General features: G+C 45.0%; 1 protein-coding gene across 2 annotated transcripts in view; it reads left to right on the top strand.

Moving 5' to 3' along the window:
- Positions 1–22,099, top strand: part of MARK3 (microtubule affinity regulating kinase 3) — a 596,913-nt gene that overhangs the window by 156,939 nt on the left and 417,875 nt on the right. For both annotated transcript variants that reach the window (XM_078660239.1, XM_078660240.1), the window contains exons 8-9: positions 10,674–10,910; positions 11,024–11,143. In XM_078660239.1, coding sequence (XP_078516365.1) covers positions 10,674–10,910; positions 11,024–11,143 — 357 coding nt within the window. The remainder of the gene's footprint in view (positions 1–10,673; positions 10,911–11,023; positions 11,144–22,099) is intronic.

The following is a 22,099-nucleotide window of genomic DNA, read 5'->3' on the forward strand; positions in this document are numbered from 1 at the left end:
TATAGTCAAGGTTGAGGAGGGACAGGGGGCGGTAAGAGCTACAGTGGGAGGGATCACGGCCCGACTTGGGAAGCAGAACTATGACTGCCTCACGGAGGGTGGGGGGGAGCACGCCCGTCTCCAACGCCTCCGCATAGACCTCCATCAAGCGTGGCACCAGCTCTTCTTTGTACTCCTTATAAAAATCGGCAGTAAACCCATCCAGGCCAGGTGCAGAGGAGCTCCTCATCGAGTCTATAGCCTCAATTATGTAGTCCGGGGTGATGGGATCCGCCAGAAAGTCTTGCATATGTTTCTCGAGGTAGACCATGGCTATTTCGTTAAGGTAGGGCCCTGGGTCGCAGTTGGAATCCGTTAGCGATGAAGTGTAAAGACGGGTGTAGTAGGCTAGAAAGGCATCGCAAACATCGGGAGTGGAGTAGTGTCTAGTGCCCTGAGCGTCGTAGATGTCGGTTATGTACGCCGCTTGATATGGCGGGCGGAGCATCTGCGCTAGCAACTTGCCCGGTCTTTCCCCCTCCCCATACTGTCGCGCTGTGTAGTGCTTACCCAGAAATCGGAGCTCTCTATCCGCAGCGTCCCTAAAGTCTAGCAGGAGTTCTAGGCGCCTGGCCTCCCGGTCCGGGGAGGGATCCCCAAGTATCTCCCTATCCAGTGCTGAGAGGTCGGCCTCTAGGCGGGTTAGAGTGGTGCGAGTGTCTCGAAGGGCCCCAACGTGTTTGGCGATACAGACCCCTCTGATGGTAGCCTTAAAACCCTCCCACAGTGTTGCCCAGGAGGCCACCAAACCCGTGTTAATGTCAAAGTAGTCATCAATGGCTGTGCGGACCTCCTCCGTGAAAGTCGGGTCAAGCAAGGCCTTGCTTGGGAAACGCCACTGCCTCTCATACCCTCCCAGTCTCGGGACTGCCAGTGTCAGCACCACCGGTGAGTGATCGGACAGAGTGCGCGGGGGCGTGGAAAGGGAGCGCATCCAACCGGCCACTCCTGGAGAGAGCAGCCAGTAGTCTATTCTGGTGCTGGTGTTATGGTAGCCTGAGTGGTGTGTGTACGCAGGGGATTGAGGGTGCGCCCTGGCCTCGACGTCAATTAGGGAAAAGTGGGAGCAGATGTCCGCCATCACTGCGCGGGAAAGAGGTTTGCAATCAGGGGAGAGGGAGGTGCTGTCCCTGTCAGGGGTCATCAAGAGGTTAAAGTCACCCCCCAACGCCAGTAAGTCAATGTCAGAGCGAAGTAGCAGAAGCTGTATGTGTCGAAAAAAGGCAGGGGAGTCGACATTAGGGCCGTACACACACGCCAAGGCTATTTTATACCCATGCAGCATTCCAGAGACAAGCACAAACCTACCCTCTTCGTCAGTCATGCTATCGAGCAAAACAAAGGGAACACGATTATGAACCAGTATCGCCACCCCTCTTGCGTATCTACTATAACATGAAAACACCCTATGCGCACCCCAACCCTTAGCCAGAGACTGAGTGTCCGAAGGCAACAAATGGGTTTCCTGCAGGAACAGCACATCTACCCTGTGGCGCACAGCATAGTTCAGAACCTGTCTGCGCTTCCGTGTGGTGTTCAGACCACGGACATTCCAAGTCATCATCGTTAGCATGGAGGGGCCAGCCCTAAGACCTATCCCGGCCATGGCATCACATCAAGAATGATCAAGAAAACTGCGTATTCGGCAAGCCCGGCCAATGAGTCTCGCAAGAAGATGCAACCAAAAAAAAAAAAACAAATACAACACACAACCCATCCCCCACCCGCCACCCAGCCTCCCGACATCCCCAGGAAGGCAGACCCCCATCAAAGGGAAAAACACAGCAAAAATTGACATGTATGAAAACCACAATTGCAAGAAATACAGATTCGGAAAAAAAAAAAAAACCAAACCCTTAAAGCAAGTGAACAAGCAGGCGTACACCTTGGGGGGTAGCAACGCCTCGCGGGCCATCCGGCAGAGCGAACACTATAGCAATGGTCGTGCAACAAACCAGAAAGAAAGAACCATTAATTCCATATCGGATAGGAACTAAATGTGTGTTCTTAGCAGGGACCCAGTGCACTTCTGTCAAAGTTGCATTAAATACCAGGCAAAAAATGGGGGTGACACTGTCAAAAAGGGGTGCTTTCCTAAACAACCCCCCCCCCCCCCAAATGAAAGAGGATGACACTAACGTTTCCCAAGAGAGTCTTCATTGTCTAGGTGGATAAACCTGGATAGGCTATCTGAATCAACATGGCTAGTCCCAGGTGTATGCACGCCACTGTAAAGTCAATTCCCTGTAGGCAGGTGGACCACCTCAACAGTTTGGGTGTTCACCTTTCTTTTGCATCAGCCAGCTGAGAGATCTGTGGGAGGCAGTTTGTACAAGGAAGTGAGTACTAAACCAATATTATCTCGGCTTCTTCAGGGACCAAACCACAGCAAAGACTTCCCTCTCAATGGCACTACAACACTGTTCTGTGGGAACCAACCTACTGCTAATGAAAGGAACAGGCTGGTCCGGTCTATCATCTTTGGACTGGGATAGGACTGCTCCTATCCCATGTTCAGAGGCAGAAGTCTGTACTATGAATTGCTTGGTGTTATCTAGAGCTTTGAGAATGGGTGCTGAGCACATTGCCTACTTCAGGGTGCCAAAAGCCTTTTGACAGGTCACTGTCCAGTTTACCTTCTTTGGTTGCTTCTTAGAGGTAAGTTCTGTGAGGGGTGCCACAGTGGTACCATACCCTTTCACAAACCTCCTGTAGTATCCAGTCAAGCCAAGGAATGCCCTGACTTGAGTCTGGGTGGTTGGAGCTACCTTGTCCACAATTTTCTTTATCTTAGATTGTAAGGAGCCTTATCGTCAGATCAGTCAACCTTCAATCTGGGGAACCGGGTTCGAGTCTCAACAGGGACGCTTAACATCCTGTGATTCTGGGCAAATCACTTATTCTCCCCGTGCCTAACAAAAAATGAATGTGTCCGTCTGTAATGCAATTGGTACTCCTGTAAAGCGCTCCGATACCTTGCGGTCAAGTTCGCATTATATAAAACTTTGGGGAAAAAAGGGTTGCTCTTGGCCTCCGCCTATGAGGTGGCCCAAGTATACAACAGAGCCCTGCCCTATCTGGTACTTGCTTGATAGTGAGGCCTGCAGTATGCAGAGCCTCAAGGACCTTTCCAATGTGGATCACTTGTTCCTACCAAATGGAGCAATAGACAGCATTATCCTTGAGATATGCTACAATGAAAGATGCCAACCAAACACTGACTTTATTCACCAACCTTTGGAAGGTGGCAGGGGCATTCAGTAACCCAAATAGCATAACAATGAACTGGAATATTCCATTTGATGCAGAGAATGCCATCTTCTTTTGCTCCTGTAGTCTGACCAATCTGCCAGTACCCAGATGTCAAATCCAAAGTACTGACAAATGTGTCTGCCCCCAATCAGTAAATGAGTTAATCAGCTCCTGGTATAAGTTGTGCATCTGCTTTAGTGACAGGATTGAGACCTCTATAGTTTATAGTAACCTCAGCTATGGTTTACCACCCTTGGAATGAGACTTGGGGACAAATACCACTGGGCTAGCCCTGGGTCTGTCAGAGGGTTCAATCACCCCTAACTTCAACAACTTGCTGACATCAGCACTGTTGCTTTCCTTAATGTGGTCATACTGTCTCTAGATTTTGTTTTTGACAGGAGTGCTGTCTCCACTGTCCACACCATGAATGCCCCAGTGGCTTAAGGAGAAGAGCCCAGCATACTGCTCCAGGACAAGGTAAGAGAGGTGGTCAGGGGAAGGTTCACTCTGCTTCCTGATCCTCATCAGTGTCCATCAGCATCGCCACATCTGCCCTGTCATAGAAAGGTTTCAGGCAGTTTACACGATGGCCCTGTGAGGGCTCCAGCAAGTGCCTAGGTCAACCAGGTGTAGGTGACCTCGCCTTTCCTCTCAAGGACAGGATAGGGACCACTCCATTTGTCTTGGAGGGCCCCAGGTGCCACAGGCTCCAACACCCACACCTTCTGCCCTGGTTAGAACTCCCCTAGTGCAGCCTTTTGGTCAGAGCAGAGCTTCTGGAGCTCTTTTGCTGGCCTCAAGGTTTTTGTTGTTTTACCCATGTACTCCTTCATCCTTGAACGCAGGCCAAGTACATAATACACAATGTCTGGCTTAGGCTCTTTGAGTGGTCTCTCCCATTCCTCCTTCACTAGACAGTGGTCCCCTTACAGGATGACCAAACAGAAGTTCAAAGGGACTAAAACCCAATTCCTTCTGTGACACTTCTCAGTAGGCTAAAAACAGGCACGGCAAAAGGACATTCTATCTTCTGAGTTTTTCAGTGAATCCCATGATCATATTTTTCATGGTCTTGTTGAATCTCTCAACTAGACCGTTGGTTTTTGTTGAATCTTTCAACTAGACCATTGGTTTTTGGGTGATATGGGGTTGGTAAACTTGTATGTCACCCCACACTCCGCCCAAATGGCTTTCAGCCAGACATGCCGTTTGAACACCTGACACCACCACCTTAGGGAAGCCCACTTCAGTAAAGATACTGAGGAGGGATCTGGCAACTACAACAGCTGTGACAATCTTTAGGGGAATTGCTTCAGGTACCTGGTGGCATGATCCACTACCAGCAGTATAAATCTGTTTCTTGGCACTGTTGGAGGGTCAAGGGGATAGTCTGTGTCAATCCCTACCCTTTCAAAGGGAACTCCAAATAGTGGAAGTGGAATTAAGGGGTCCTTTGGGTGATGTACGTTTTACCACTGGCTTGACAGGTAACACAGGAGTTTCAAAACTCCTTCACCTTTTGGGACATACCTGGCCATAAGAAGTTGGTGTCTAACCTACTCCAGTTTTTTGTCTGGCAAAGATGCCCATCTACAGGGATGTCATGAGCTAGAGAGAGTAAGAACTCTCTATGCTGCTGAGGCACCACCAGTCTCCTAGTGTCACCAGGTGTGGGGTCTCTGGCCTCAGTAGACAGGAACCCCTCCTCCCAATAGTATCTGTGGGAGCCATTAACTACTCCCTTTTCCTGGTCAGCAGTTTGCTGGCTCAGGCTCTGAAGAGTGGGACAGGTCTTCTGTCCCTGTGACAGTTCTTCACTGGAGGGTCCCCTTGGGCCTAGGAGCTCTGCTGTGTCTTCTCCCTGAGGAGAGGAACCTGAGCTTGTGGATGTTTAGAAGTTGGTTTCCCAGATGTCTTACTTTTTCCCTTAGAGGTTTGGGCCACTATTCCAGACTCCAACTTCTCTTTTTCACCCTGGGCTGTGCTTTGTGCTCTGTATAATCTTTGTGCACACCCATTTAGGAATTTCCAGCATTGCTGCATGGGGACTTGGGCTCTACCTCAGCCCATCCTGAGGTCTCCAGATCATTCCCTAGCAGACATTCTTCTGGGATTTCGAGGACACATCCACCTTCTTTTGGGCAGTAACGCCTCCCCACTCTCAGGGCACCATAGCCACGGGATGACCCTTACTTTGGTTATCAGCATTGAAGACTGGATTGGCCTCTCCAGTCAAATACGGCTCTGGGGTATCGGTTTCTCAATCGCTATAGTGACACTTGCACATGTATCCCTTAGTGCTTCCACTCTAACCCTATTCATATGTAGCTGTTGTCTGTATTTCTTCAGATTACTGGGCCAGACAGCCAGGGCAGCTATATCCACCCCACTCTCTGATACTTAGGTGGCTTTAGTGTGCTCTCTGACCTGGTCAGGGCATACCAAGGATCCAATCAGAAGACTCTCACCTAGTGGTCACTGGGGGTGCATTAGAGGAAGCCTTTTTGGGACAGGAAGTCCCCAGTTTGGTGTCCATTGGCTTTACAATTAAAACGCCAAGCCTTTTTGGGATACCGGTTCTTACCCTGGTACCCACCCTTGGATTGTGAAGTGTCTCAGTTCCCACCCTCCTGAACAGGTTTTGGGGGTCTTTAGAAGACTCTACCTTTTTCTTTAGACTGTACCACATCTTTCCCTTGGGGGTAATTAGCAACCCCTTCTTTTTGGTCACCCCCACCATAAGCCTTTTGGACACCCTAGTCTTGACTTAGTGGTCCGCTTTCTTTCCCAATACCTGGGGAGAAATCCAACTTAGTTTCATGAAGTATTGATGCAACTTTTCAGAAGTACCGTTACTCAACAGATGCTCTATCATAATTAAATTATAAATTTGCACCTGACTTCCCTTTAACCAACCACCTAGTCTCTTGACTGAAAAGTCTACAAAATCAACCCAGAACTGAGTCTCCCTGAACTTATTTGTGTACTCCTCAGTGGGGAGTCTAAAGCCCTCAGTCCGGGTTCCCTTCTTGACTTCATAGAACTCAGCATCTGCCTCATTAAGTGTCTGTAGTCTATCCCTGCACTTGCCTGAGAAATCCCTGAGAGTAGAGAACCCCAATACTTTTGGCTGAGTTTCCTCATCTTCCACACCATCTTAAAGGCTGTAAACCATTTGGTGATATAATCACCGTCTACATATTTAGGGACAATCCCTCTGGGGATTTTAGAGTCAAAAGCTTCATCTTTCTCCCTATTTAAGATTTTGCTGCCACAAGAGAGAGTCCTATGCCCATCTCAGACTTTTCCTTTTCAATGGCCAAGATTTTGGCCTCAAGGGCTACACTTCCAGCTAGTTTTTGAAGATTAGGTTCTTTATCTTCTGCTTCCCTCGGGGTACTGTTAGGAGTACTCCCAGTAGGGGTACTATCAGTAGGAGTATCAGAGGAATCATGATCATCCTCACTGACAGCGCCATCGCCTGTAGGGTTTTCACCCATTGTCGGGGCTCTATCGCGTTTGACTAGCAACTACTGGAGATGTGCCCTTGTGGGTCTAGTCCCCATGGCAATGTTGCAAGCTTTACAAAGGTTCTTACGTTGTCCTGACTTACGGTTTTTGTTCTAGCCAGGTTGAGCTCCTTGCTAGTATCCTCTGTATCAGACATGTTTTTAAAACAGTTGGGGTCTTATTAGAAAATTAGGAAAAATTCTTAAGACTTTTTAAGGCCTAATTGACTAGTACTCTTTTTAAAATTCTAATACAAATAGGACTGGGAGACTTAACTAAATCCCTGACAGTTCAAATTAGAAATGTAGAAAAAATCTTGAAAATGCTAAAAATATTTTTTTTCCTAATGTCCATTGTAGATTTATGTCGTGGAGTCACCTATTGACCAAGTGGTATCCGCAAATGTATCGCACATCTAAATCACCAATGTAGGTAGCTTGCTCTCTATATAGTGCACCAAAACGAGGTGCACTGTCTAGAGCACGGGTACTCATAGTACGGCCCGCGGGCCGCCAGTGGCCCAGCAAGCCTTCCATGGCGGCCTGCGGACCTTTCAGACATGGTAGCTGTGTTTTAAAAAAAATAATTTAATTGTGTCAGCAAACGCCCGGACTCTCAGAGACTCAGCTCTGTGGGGGCCGGGGGATTCCAGTGATTGTCAGCGTGGAGATGCAGGGGTACTATGAGGCGAAATACAACAAAGCTTAATTAACATGTAAATGGTCTTTTAAAAACCTGGGAAGTACTCTGGTACGGCTGTGTGCGCATGCCGGGGAAGCTGTCTCGGTCTGGTCTGGTCTGGTCTGGTCGCGCCACGCGCCACACACCACGCTGTAAATGTGGCCCCAGAGAGAAAGTTTGTGAGTATTCATGTTCTAGAGGGTCCACACGACCCTTATTGGTTTACAGAGGCACAAGTAACAAACCCATATGCTCTCTTTTGTGGTAGTGTGGGCAAGCAATATAGGCTTATCCGAGGGTAGTGCTAAGCATTTGTTTTTACTCACAGAGGCGATAAATGAGAGACACACTCAAGAATAAATCTGAGACCAATTTAGAAAAAAACAAATTTGTATATAAATTTCAACACCCAAGATTTTCAGGGATCCAGTAAGTACTTTTTGAGATATTTGATTTTTACACGTAAATCAAATGTTCACTTAAATGCATCTTTATTCAGTAATGCTTTCCTTTCAGAAAAAAGGCTTATACTGCATACAGTTACTTGCGAAAGGTTTCCGAGGTCCCTTTCAGGGCTTGAGGTGATAGGGGGCCATGGTCCAAAGAACCACCAGCAGTTAGTCTTTACCTGCTCTAGAGCGGCCAGGTGCAGAGGTGCCGGTCGGCTTGGTAGCTTTGCGTACCAAGAGGGGTGGGGGAGGGGCACCTAGCAAAAGGCTGCAGAGAAGGTAGGGGGACAAGGCCGGGAACTCCCAACGGGGGTTGGTTCATGAAGGCCCTGGGAGTGAGGAAGTACAGTCAGTTTTCGGCACTCCGGTGCAGACTGTAGGCCGGCTGGACTTGAGTATCACAGTCACTCAATTTTTTCGGTCTGGGTGACAAAACAGGATGGCTGGGCCACTCTTGAAGCGGGTCTCTATCGTGCTAATGTCCCTTGACAGCTGTTCGGTCTTGGAGTTGTTGAGAGTTTGGATTGGACTCAAACAGGCTTTGGTTGCTGCAAGTGGTCCAGTACCCCAGGTATTGGTGCTGTGCGTCTTCTCACTTGGTGGGGAGATGAATCTGACCTCTTGAAGCATGGTGACCTCTTCTTGGTGGCTGCTGTGCCAGTGAGACTGGGGCGTGGCAGAATGGTGGACAACAAATAGCTGTTTGGTGCCTGCAAGCTGCAGGGGAGTAGCTCCTCTACTCCAAGGGAGATTGGTGACAATTTTTGAAGTGCTGGCAGATCACCGGGGTTCTTGGCAGATGTACTGCGGCAGGACGAGTTGGTTTGTTGTGATTGTCGGGACAGGTGCAGGCAGGCAGGGTTTGGTGCCGAAAAGTCCGCAGTTGGACCTTAGTTCTCCCTTTCTTTGCTATGCTTTGCCCTCTCCTTCTTGTGTGTGTCAAATCTGATTTCCTGGTTTCAAGGGTGCAATCTAAATACTCAATTATGGGGTGCTAAGGGGAGTGTAAGGTAGTAGCCAATGGACTAATTACCTTTGCCGTGCCTGAAACCCCCCTATATGACTACTTCCTCCGGGGAGTGGGCATACTCTGACCCAGTGTATCTAATTTCACCAAAAACCAAGATGATGGAATTCTGTTTTTGGTGTTCACTTTAGGTAGCCCATCTTAGGGGGTTAACTAGCCTGATAGTGAACATGCTTCCTAACTAGTTAATTTTCCCTCCTGTCATGGTGCCAAATGGGCCCTGGGCATTTCCCCTGTTTGGGGGAAGCCGGGGTCACATATCAAGGAGCCATTGAAGCTTCCTGCCTTGATATGCTGATTACTAGCTATCCTGCCTAGAGAAGGTGACCACTCCTCAGGCCGGAGCCGGCATTGTTTCGGACCTCCGAGAACGTGGGCTCTCACCTGCAGGGGGTCAGAAACCTGTCTGTGGTGGCCGGCTGGTTTACAGCAGTCAGCCAGTCACTAGAGGTTGGTAGGTTTTCAGGGTGCACCTCTAAAGTGCCCTCTCAGTGAATGTTTTAATACTACTGGCATCAGCATGGATTTATTAAGACTCTTAATGACTAGTGCCCAGTACATTTACTCAAGTTGGTTTCCCTGTTCACTTGTACTATCTAGTAATTGGACTAGACAGCTCAGGGTCATATCTGCTCAAGCAGATATTATTTCACATGCAGTATGATACACCCTGCCTTAAAGCTAAAAGGCCTGCTGTAAGGGCGACTTACATATATTTCATGCAGTGGTTGGGGACATGGCACACAGGGTATGTGCCATGTTACATTTTCACTTTTGTCTGCACCATTCCACACAGCCTTCAATGACATTCTACATGGGTTTGGTGGTGGGTCCCTTAGGGTGGCACAATACATGCTACAGCCATTAGGGACCCTCTTTAGTAACCATGCCCTAGGTACCAGGGGTACCATTTACTAGCGACTTATATGGGTGCTAGCGGGATTGTTAATTGTGGAACAATTGCACAGTTGAATTGTTTTTGGGAAAGAACACTGGCACTGGGGACCTGGTTAGCTGGAACCCCGTGCACTCCAGTCAAAATTGCATCGAAAATCAGGCAACAAATGGGGTGACAATGTCAAAAAGAGGCACTGTCCTACTCCTGCCATGTGTGCACCTATGGTTTGTTACATACATAAAGCTTTTTTAAGTTCAAATGATTTTTATTAGGCATTTCTTTTAAAATAAAACAAGATATAATAGTTGACTGTTTGTAAAGAGGTGACTTTGTACATCATTATTAATGAATCCGGAGGTGGTTCAATGTTCGCACTTACATTTTAGGGGAACGTTTGCAAACAGACGACCAAATTTGTAGTACTAATCATATAAATTATTACATAACGGACAAATCAATATAAGAGCTTACAAAGAAGCAAAACAAATCAATTCAAGGCAAACCACGGATGGCCTGCATTGCTGAGCATCTGATGAGGAGCAGGTAGTTGTACACAGGTGAGACGAAGAAGAGAATTGTTAACCGAGTATATTACATGCCACAAGCATGTTTATAACGCTTTTTTGATGGAGAATTGTACATCTTGTGCTCCTTCACAAAGTAATGGCCAAATAAACTGTATTTAAAAATTTTAGTTAGCAAAAATGTGATAAACTAATACCTTAATTGAATAACATCTGTTTTGTAATTTTATTTTCTGCAGTACGCCTTTTCATTGTAGCCTGTGTCTTACCATGATGATTTGTTTTAATAGGCAGAAAATCTCCTGTTGGATTCCGACATGAACATAAAAATTGCAGACTTTGGTTTTAGCAATGAGTTTACTGTTGGCAACAAGCTGGATACATTTTGTGGCAGCCCACCCTATGCTGCTCCAGAACTATTCCAAGGCAAGAAATATGATGGTCCCGAAGTTGATGTGTGGAGTTTAGGGGTCATCCTTTACACTCTAGTGAGTGGGTCTCTACCCTTTGATGGACAAAACCTAAAGGTATCTGATTAACTTTTGGAAAATGCACGGTCTTCATATTTTTTTTACAGCAACTGTTTATTTTGATTATGTGCATTGATATGTTTTAAAATGCATGTTCTTCCTATTCCAAGGAACTAAGGGAAAGAGTATTAAGAGGGAAGTACAGAATTCCTTTCTACATGTCTACAGACTGTGAAAATCTTCTCAAACGGTTCCTGGTGTTAAACCCAACAAAGAGAGGCACACTAGAGGTAATGTAAAAGTTAAATATAGATTTAGAAATGCCATTACTGCTTCAAGAGAATGCATAATGTGTAACATAATTATACTTTATTAATTAAGTTGTAAAGAAAATATATATGAAAGCATCGGGCCAAGCGGGTCCTGGTAGGATAAAACAGTATGCTATATTTCATCTTATTTTCCCACTGAAGTGAGTACTGTTCCTACATCAGAAATTAGATAGACCTGCTTGGTTGAGACTGGTCTTCCAGAGCCATGCTCTGTTTTGCTGATACCAGCTGCACCAGAAATAATTTTTCAATTTCCACTCTGAAAATAAGTCCTGCAATGTACTGATTTATAAGCCAACTGTTTTAGTGAGGAAAACATTTTGTTTTGTCTGCAGGCTGTCCTGTAGGGTAATTGGTGTATTTCTGAAAAATATATTGAGAGCTAGGAGAAGTGTAAATGGATTCACTCAATTTGAACATAGACTGGATTGTATTAACCTTGTAGGTTAACTGCCTTTTCTTGAATGCACTTTACGCACTTTGTGGAACTTAATGTACCTTTTAAATGTAATGTATATATCAAATGTTTTTACCTGCTTTCATGAATTTGTATGCTTTTGTGATTTTAAATGAATAAAATAGAATAAAGCTCATTTTGACTTTGATATAGAAGTGGAAATTCTTTGAAAGCTGTAAAGTGGCATGTTAATGAGAATAACACCTCTCAGTAAACAGTGCAACTTTTGGTATGAGCTTGTATCTATCAAGTAAAAGTAGCACTGCTACCTTTGCTGCTATGACAAGAGATGGACTTAAATGGTGCTCAGAGCAACAGAAAGGTAATTTATTGACACACACACAATTTATAAATTAGATAAGTTTGAAAAAGGCAGTATTACGTTAATACTTTGGTTTTGGCAGTTTCTGAATTTTAACTCCTGGTTCTATTCAGCTAAGGATTAGGTTAAGATGTTTATTAGCTAAAGATGTGCCTGCCACTGAAAGCTCAATTCAAATGGCTAGCTCTAGTTAAGCTTGAGGGGCCTTTTGGAATTTTTAGATCAAAATGAGCTACGCTTTCACAGTAAATGATGGGGTCTAATGACCCCAGCTACCGACCATGCAACACAGGTAACCAGGTTTCAATCTCAACCTCTGCTTAGCATCCTGTGAATCCTGGCAAATTTCCCTGTGCGGGGAAAAAATAACTGTATACCATAGTATGTCTGTTGGGAAGTGCACCTACGTTGCTGAGCAAGGTTTGTGTTTTATAAAACTGCTAAATGTTAAATGCATATTCTGCATGTCACCTACACTCTAAAGACAATGAATTAACCTTTGATGCCAGAAAGAAATACCCATCTAGTGACTGAATTGCAGTATGTAGCTGGAAAATGTGTTCAATCTCAACTTCCGTACTTCATCCTATTGTGTGATCTTATGCAAACAATTTACTTCAGCAGCCTTGTTATTCATTGAGCCTTCAGGATGTGCGCTGAACAAAAACCTTTCGTGTTTGATTTAATTTTGCTCCATCTATAATAAGAATTTAGGTAACATGTAGGGTACACATGACATCTGACTTGCTCCTTAATTCACTAATAACATTGTTATCCAGACAGAAGCAGGATGTTTCTCAGTTCATGTATAAAAAAGAACTCACCATAATAAATAGTTTGTAATGCAGAGATTCAGACCGATGTAATAAGGTGAAATGTGTCAGTGTGTTAAAGAAAGTTCATCAACAATTCCATGAGTAGGAATTCCACCCAGAAGTCTTACTCCCTACTTCCAACGTGTTCCGCTAATAAACTTATTTGCCACTCATAAAAACGCAAATCTTCGCCTCAAAGGTTCCCACAGTCCATGGACAATGCTCTATGGACGAATTGGTCATGAATATTCACCTACGTTTTTCCTTCTCTTCCACTTATTTCGTACATGGCGAGGAAACTGGGTCAAACATCACTTACCCTTAGTGTAATGGCTTCCGCAAAGGCCAGACAACCATGGTTCTCCACCCTTTTAGAAATGTCTGCCAGGCCACACAAGAGGTCCCCAACAGGTTGGACCTTCTCACACAGGAACACAGCAGGATCAGACACCCAAACCCCAGGCAACTGAATCTAGCAATTTATCACCTGTGTTCTCAGAATTCAGTTACTTGAGTCTCCTACAGGAGTGTATTGGCATTCTTAATGAAATCCGCAGACTCACTATTAGAGCTTGCTATGCAATAAAGTGAAAACAGTTGGGGGGTGGGGGGTGGGGGGAGCGTGGCCTGCAGCCTAAGATGGGGGATGTATCTTGAGTCCCCTCCACATCCTACCCCGATTATCCTGTATCATTGGCGCATGCTGCTACCCCTGTTGTGTAGCGTTTTAGGACCCTAGTGTAATTTTCCCGATTCGTGCCCTTATATAGATAGAAAATACCGTGTCCTTATATAGGCATAGAAATCATAACCCTATTAAGACATAGCTCAAGTAGTCCTAATACGGCTTGGCTACTTCCATCAGTTCCGAAAAAAATCTACAACGATTTCTTGGAAAAACCCGCCTTCAGCAGTAAGGGACTTCCCCCTGCATGAATATAAAGTTATCCAAGAAATCATGGAGTTTTCAGAGAATTAAGTCTCTGATGACGTTATTATGTCCAATCTTACGTCAAAGTCGGCACCTTCAAGGTATAAGTATGCCCACATTTGTCCAAACAAACACACGGTGGTTTGGAGCAGTTCGACTATCTACTTGCCCGACACGCCCTGCTGCAGCAAGTGCGGAAGGAAGCCGACCCTCCAGCTGACGCACTGAGAGATGCTGTACTTTGTCCTGCCGAGAAATCCAGCTCCAGTGTTTCCAGGCTACCCTTGCGGGTTGCTGGGAAATCGAGTCCTGAGGGAGAAATACAAGACCTTCCACATTCTAAACCTAGGTACGGAGCTGATTAGACCCTAAGAGAATTCTTGGCAACTAAACTAGACCTAGGTTAGGTACAACGGGGGAGGCGTATTTTAGAAGCACCAGTCGAGTACTTTTAGTCATTATTTATCACTGTATGTATTTTATGCATTTTAGGTATCTTATGGCTTAGAAACCATATCATGCTTTTACAGTACTATTTTATAATACTCTTCGTATTATATGCTCTGTACTTTACAGCCAGTATTACGATTGCAGCAGTTCATTTCTTATGCTTGAGAAAGAAGACTGTTCAATAAATACCCTTTTTATTGAAAACGCCCGTCTCTCTATTTCTCTGCACCTCTGGTGAAACGAAGCATGCACGATTGACTGAGTGAAAAAACTATCTATTGTTTCCGCGACTCTAGAGATATATTTCTTATTCTTAGGAAACAAAGTTGTCATGTTTTAAGCGGTTGTCAGAAACTAATCCCTTCTTGTTAATTCGAGAAAGTTTCTAGTGACCTCTGAGCTAGCTGGCACACACACAATTAAGTTTAGTATATTCGGTAGAGGCCTAGTTGACTTCAGTCCTACGTCTAAACTACAGGATACACTATTCCAATGCGCAGAGCCTATTGGGAATATAGGAACTACACTACATGGCACCCAACGTTTGGTAAGGCGATAATTTAACGCTAGATACTATAGTAACCTAGTCGTGCTTTTCACACAGACTCCTTTTTCCCGTAAAATACTCCAATAGACGTCTGGAGTGGGTTAAAGGACAAAATATCCGCTTTAAACTGAGTAGGACGGAAAAATCCTATGTATCAGTTTTTAGTTTGTTCAACGTTGAAGGATAAAGTGTTCCAAAATATTGTACACCTAATCTTTGTTTCCTTGAAAACTCGTTCTGAAAAAACTTCCAGTCGACAAAATGTCAGATAGTGAAGAGGAAAGGAGTAGAACTGCAGCAGCAGCTCGACCAGCCGTAGAAAACGCAGGTCTTCAACAAATCGACGATGATGCTATAATCATCCCAGTAAATGTAAGAAAAACTATAACGTACAAACTCATAAATAATGGGGTATCACCAAGAGGTGGTAAAGTAATCTTTGTTATAGAGGCACATGAATAATAGAGGAACCACCAGCGGAATACATTCCTTACGAGGATATTGAAATTCTATTAACTTACCAAGAGCATCAGCTCTGGTTTAAAGGCGCCCTACAACATGAAAATCACATTACCAGGCTTGGTCCACTAGTTAGACCGGGAGCAACATGGCCGGTACTAGCTAGCTATGCCCCACATCCTGACATTCAAACAATGACAGCTCCTGAATTGTTAACTCCGCTAAAACAGCTGATTAAAATACAGAGGCAGTTGGTTCAATATGCCATGCAGACTTTAATAGTCCAACCAGCTGTAAGAATTCCACAGCACACCCCTCACCAGGGGAATACAAACAAAATTACACCAGACTATACAGTCAGTCATTGGTAAATTGCCCGCAAAACGAGAACAAATTCCGTTCTGGTTGGCACAAAAAATTACTCAAATAGAGGCAGTATTCCCTGATAGTACACCTCATGGGAAACACAGGATTCTAACAATCTGTTTTCCAATGGGGATTGCACCACACGTAGAGGACTGCGACACTTGGGGTACAGTCTTTGCTTCAATCTACACAAAAACACATGGTGTCCCGTCTATGGCGGTAATACCAGACGTTCTAAGACAGATTCAAAATGAATACGGTCTAGAACCGGCCTTAAATCTGGGTATGAAATTACTGAAGGATTTCAAACAGGTCTCGGCTATACTATTAGCCAACATGAAAGGTGAAACAGCATCAGTGGCGATCCGCCAAAAACTAAAAGAAACAAATATTACTGAGCAACCGTTTGAGCTTGCCAGAATTATTGAAAAATCCTATGAGAAACTAGGTAAAGATAGTTTGGGTGGGAAACCATTAAAACCCCAACTAACTGAAAATCCTGAAAAAGTTTTTATTCAAAATAATCTCACTACTCCCAAAAAGAAGTGGGAAAGCACTAAACAGACACTTCCTAAAGAGAAGCGTTCCCAGTCCAGAGGAAGGTCTCCTCAGCAGGAGCCCTCCGAAAAAAGGTATAACCTTAGAAATAAGGATAATTTGAGAAAACGTGATAGATATCAAGATAATGATACACGTTCCTCTCGTAGCTTTCAGACTTCCTTGCAGAAATCCGAAAGAGGACGTTCAGAGCAAAAAGAACGAGTGAAGTCCAAAGACGAACAGCACGTTCCAAAAAATAAGAAAAGTCAATTTCCAAAAAAGAAGGTAGCAAGTCTAAAGATCAGACATGCCGAGGATCTTGAGGACACAACTCAAGAATGGGGAGTGGGCCCAAACAATGCTAGACAGCGCAGCAGAGGTAACCATAGCTCGCAGGATCCTGAAGGATCATCTGGAGACAGTGGACTTGAATGAAAGCATCCAAGTTGAAACTGCAGATACCAGGGTTAGTGTACCAAATAAGGTATATGAAGTAACACTCCAGATGGTGGGGGACAAACCAAGAAAAATTAGAGCACTCTTTTGGGAGAAGCTCTCTAAGGGTTATGACATCCTACTAGCTGAACAAGACTGGCCACCTGAATTTGTCAGGGAGTGCCCACATGGCGAAGATATAATTATGCCAACCTTCTCAAATCACATTCCAATTCATAATAATACACATATGCTAGGAAATGGGCTGTAGCCCAGGCCCCAGCACTATACAAAAATCATGTAGGATATGATGAGGATTCCCCTCACCATAAAATCCAGTTGAAAACTCAACCAACAATGCAAAGGCAATATCCTGTAAAACAGGAAGCTAAAAAACAGGTCAGGGTGATGTTAAATCAACTTGAATACCAAGGGGTGATTGAAACATGCACCTCAATCCTTTGTTTCCTGTCTCCAAACCAGACCATTCATATCGTCTAGATTTGGATTACAGACCTCTAATTTCCTGTTGCAAAACTTTTGCAGTACAAAACGCACATAGTGCAGCACTGATGAATAACATCGTGCGCAAAAAATATAAAACTCCATTAGATATTTCAAATGGTTTCTTTTGTCAAAACATTGCACCAGAAAGCAGGTATTTGACCGCTTTCTCCATAATGGGAGCACAACGGCAATTTTGCCGTCTCCCCCAGGGATTCAAGAATAGTCCATGGTTATTTTCAGCCAGAGTAACTGAGTTACTACAAATGTACGATGATGAGGCATTGTCCTATGTCGATGACATCTATCTTACAGATAATGGTTTGGACGTGCACTTGAAAAGAGAGCACCATAATACTTGGGTTCGCCTCTGATGGGTACAAATTCAATTTTAAGAAATCACGAATTGCCCACCTCAACTTCCTATTTTTGGGATATGAGTTATCAAGTGAAGGCAAAAGCCTGGCAGCAAACTTTTTAGAGAAATATGCGCTGCTCCAACCTCCAAAAACGCTGAAAATCTTAGTCAATCCTAGGTTTCCTGAATTTGAGTTGACCTCGCCGAGCAGGGTCCAGCCATTCCCCCCTGCTCATCTTCTGGATAATGAGGACTCGGATGAGGGCTCTATGTTCCAGCAGGCGACAAGCCCATCTGAACTACGCGTAAAACTTCACGAAAGCTCAGATTATGAGGAGCAAGGACAGGATGATTTGGAGTACCAGGAGGAATTCCAACCTCCTCCACCTCCTCAACAATAACAATAAAAATACCTGACATTCAATATTGACCAGCAAGATTGATACATAAAGACAGAAAAAAGTAAGACATTGAACTTGTGCAATACTAAGTGTATATTCCAACTCAATTTCTGACACCAATGTAATGCACACTACAGTACAGTGTATCAACAGGGATATCCGAGTCGTGAATTATAATGAAGAATGCGTCGACGTGTTCTTCAGTATAATTCACGACTCCGATATCCCTGTTGATACACTGTACCGTAGTGTGCATAACATTGGTGTCCGACACAGCACAACGCAAAATGCCAACATTACGCAAGCTGGCATCCCCAGAAGGGATCACTGGGGAATGCATTTTCGATCGGATGGTGCAACATCTTTGCGTACGCATTTCCTCCATTTCCCCTGATTCCCAGGGTCCCCTGGAAGCTGAAGGCAGAGCATTGCACCCTGATCTTAATAGCACCAGCGTGGCCGCGCCAACACTGGTTTACAGAGCTTCATCTCCTCTCGTTGGAACCGCCGATTCTATTCAAGCCTTGCCCGACTCTCCTTACAATGAACCAGGGGCAAGTCCAGCATCCGGATCCAGCATCTCGCAGATTGTCGGCTTGGCTCCTGAGTTCACATAATTTCAACACCTAGACATTCCTCAAGAATGCAGGGCAGTCTTGGCTCGGGCTGACAGTACCAATAAAACGTATTCTCTAAAGTGGAAAAGGTTCTGTATATGGTGTAAAGCAAACAAGATACATCCCTTTTCATCAATACCTGGACAAATTCTACCTTACCTGCTCCATTTGGCACACTCAGGATTGGCCCATGCTTCTATTAAAGTCCATCTGGCGGCCATATCTCGCTTCAGGCGTTCGTCACCTGGTACTTCCCTCTGGTCTGATAGACTGGTTAAGCAATTCTTAAAGGGCCTGTTCAGGACATTCCCTCCGGTGAGGGCTTTACCACGCACCTGGCAACTAAACATTGTACTCGCTCAACTGATGAAACATCCCTTTGAGCCAATACACAGAGCCGACATCAAATACCTATCTTGGAAAACCGCTCTCTTGCTAGCGCTCACATCAGCAAGACGTGTAAGTGAGCTGCAAGCCTTCTCTATTCAAGATCCTGTCTTGCAATTCAAACAGGACAGAGTTATCCTACGGACCAACCCTAAATTCATACCAAAGGTTCCGTCTAATTTTCACCTGAATGAACCTATAGTCTTGCGGACTTTCTTCCCAAATCCACTTTCCGCAGCAGAGAGGTCTCTCCACTCTTTAGACCTCAAACGTTGTCTGAAATTCTACATTCACCGAACAGAACAGTTTCGGAAATCCAACCAGCTTTTTGTCGCCTTCAGCAGGCCCAGAAAAGTTCTTCCTTTGACTAAGCAGAGCATTTCTCGTTGGATCTCTGTAGCCATTACTTTCTGCCATCAACAGGCAGGTCATCCTCTGCATTCTAAAGTTCGGGCTCATTCAACCAGAGCTGTCTCCACTTCAATGGCGCGCTTTGCAGAGCGGCGACGTGGAAGACACCACATACGTTCACCAGGCACTACTACGTGGATGCTGAACTGATGAAAGATGCTGCAGTGGGACAAGCTGTGCTCCGTCATCTATTTCACTAGAGGTGAGCCTTCTTCCTTCATCCCACCTTCCTACTGTCTACTTGCACATTTCTCTATTATATTGTTTTTGGTACTTGTTATATTTCACAAATGGTATTCTTATATCGTGTGATTTTGTATGTTGTACCATTCGAAATGTGCTGGTGATTGCTTGCTATTCTGATTCAGGCATGTGAATCTATGAAAGATACCCATAATACTGGATAAGAAATGCGTTACTTACCTGTAACTGCAGTTATCCAGTATTGGTATCTTTCATAGATTCACATGCAACCCACCCACCTCCCCTGGAAGGGCTCACCTTGGTTCTCTCAGTAAGTACTACTTAGCACGATGCTTACAAAAATCTGAGGGACTAGGGCTCCTTCCAGGAAGGTTCTAGAGGGTGGTGAGATCTGATTGGCTCTTGGCAAAAGTTTGGTCCTTTTTACAAAAGGACATGGATATGTTACTGAGAGGCCTCTGGCCTATTTCTATGTATATGTCTTTGACATTACTTTTTTTATATACCGGGAACTCCCACCCCGACGACAGGGAATGATTCAGGCATGTGAATCTATGAAAGATACCAATACTGGATAACTGCAGTTACAGGTAAGTAACGCATTTCTTATAAACACGCGAAAACGTGCATTTATTTATTTATTTATTTTATATTCTTATAAAGCGACAGACTAGACCCCCGAAGGGGTATCTCCGCGCTATTGCTGCAGCAAGAAAGTGTTCTGATTCTGATTGTGTGTCCAAGAAGGAGATAAAAGCAGCAGGGCATTATTTACCAGGATACAGATAGGTTTTTAAAATTTTCCGGAAAGTCAGGTGACTAGAAAGAGATCTTCGTTCTGGGGGCAGAGAATTCCAGAGTGCTGGTCCGGCATGGGCTAGTGCACGGCCGCCTTGTCTGGTCTTTTTTACTCTGGGTACCTGCAGTAACTGCTGAGGGCTAGAGCGCAAAAGGCGCCCTGGAATGTAAGGCTGGAAGATTTCGGTCATGTATTTTGGGCCCTCCCCTATCATACTCTTGTGGATTGTACATAGAGTTTTAAACTGGACTCGTTTCCTCACTGGAAGCCAGTGGAGTCTCATCAGCAGGGGACATGAGGGTGTCCTTGGAGGAGCATTCAGGATAATCCTTGCTGCTGTATTTTGGATTACCTGTAGTTTGCTAAGTTGCTCCTCGTTAGCTCCGAGGAGCAAACCATTGCAGTAATCCACCCTGCTGATGACAAGAGCCTGTACAAGCGTCTTTCTGTGATGGTCCGGTATGTAGGGGAAGACACGTCTTAACATGCCAATAGCCCGAAAGCAGGTACCAGCAACTTGATTTACGTGGCCTTTGAAAGTAAGTTGCTGATCAAAGAGCACTCCCAGATTCCTGACTGTACTCTTGGGAATAGGAACAGGGCCTAGCTCTAAGGGCCACCAGTCAGATGCCCAGTGTGTTGCCGCTTGCCCAAAACACATGACCTCCGTTTTCCCCACATTACACTGCAGACAGTTTGATGACATCCATTCTGCAATGGCTCTCATGCCATCTCCAAAAGATCTTTTTATTGCAGGTGTAAGGTTTTTGAAGGGAAAAAGGAGTTGGGTGTCGTCGGCATACGACACCGGGGTGAACCCGAAAGATCTTGCTAAGTTGGCCAAGGGGGCCACATACACATTAAAGAGTGTAGGACTTAGGCACGAGCCTTGTGGCACTCCCTTATTGAGCTCCCTAAGAGTGGATTTGTGGGAGCCCAGCCTAACTTCTTGGTAACGACCAGTCAAAAACCTCTTCATCCATGCCAGAGCCTCTCCCTCCACACCCACCTCACCTAGGCGGTTGAGAAGCACCGTGTGAGACACCGTATCAAAAGCGGCGGAAAGGTCCAACAGCACCAGAATCATTGAGCTGCCATCATCCAGTGCCATTTTGATGTTATTGGTCACCGTCTGAAGGGCTGATTCTGTGCTGTGGTTTGGCCTGAACCCAGATTGCGAATAGTCCAGGCCATCCGTCGCTTCAAGATGTTGAGAAAGATAGGTGTTCACGTGCCTCTCCGTAACCTTGCCCAGATAGGGTAGGAGGGAGATAGGTCGTAAATTGGAGAGGTCTGTCCATGGTGAAGATGCCTTTTTTCTAATCTGGTTCACCACCGCCCTTTTCCAGTCTGCTGGGACCTGGCCTTTTGTTAGGGAGGTGTTGACCACATCCAATATGGGAGGACCCAGGAGGGAGATCATGGGGCCAACCATCTTAGCGGGAATGAGGTCACTAGGCGACCCGGATTTAATATGACTGCAGAGGGAAAGGAGCTCTGTATTGGTGATTGGAGGAAAGGATGTTAGAGGTGTTTTATTATTTGTAGCCGAGGTCTGAAGATGGCCATTGTTAGTTTTATTTATAGCGCTGTTGGCTGCTACTATTTTTTCATAAATATTGTTTATTTTATCCTCAAAAAATATCGAAACTTCATCACATAGATCCTGTGAGAAGTCCTCTGAGCTCTCACATGCAGTTGGTTTAATGAAATTCTGCAGGATATTAAAAAGCTCCTTAGAGCAATTGCCTGCTTGTGCTATCTGTTGCGTTAGGTGTTGTTTTCTGGCAAATTGAATATTCTTGTAATACTTTGATTGAGCATCTAAGAAAACTACTCTGCTACTCTCAGTTTTCCTTTTTCTCCAAGCTTTCTCAGCTCGCCTACAATTTTGCTTTTCTGCTCTCAATT

The sequence above is a fragment of the Lissotriton helveticus genome, chromosome 9, assembly GCF_964261635.1.
Source record: "Lissotriton helveticus chromosome 9, aLisHel1.1, whole genome shotgun sequence".
Classification (NCBI taxonomy): domain Eukaryota; kingdom Metazoa; phylum Chordata; class Amphibia; order Caudata; family Salamandridae; genus Lissotriton; species Lissotriton helveticus.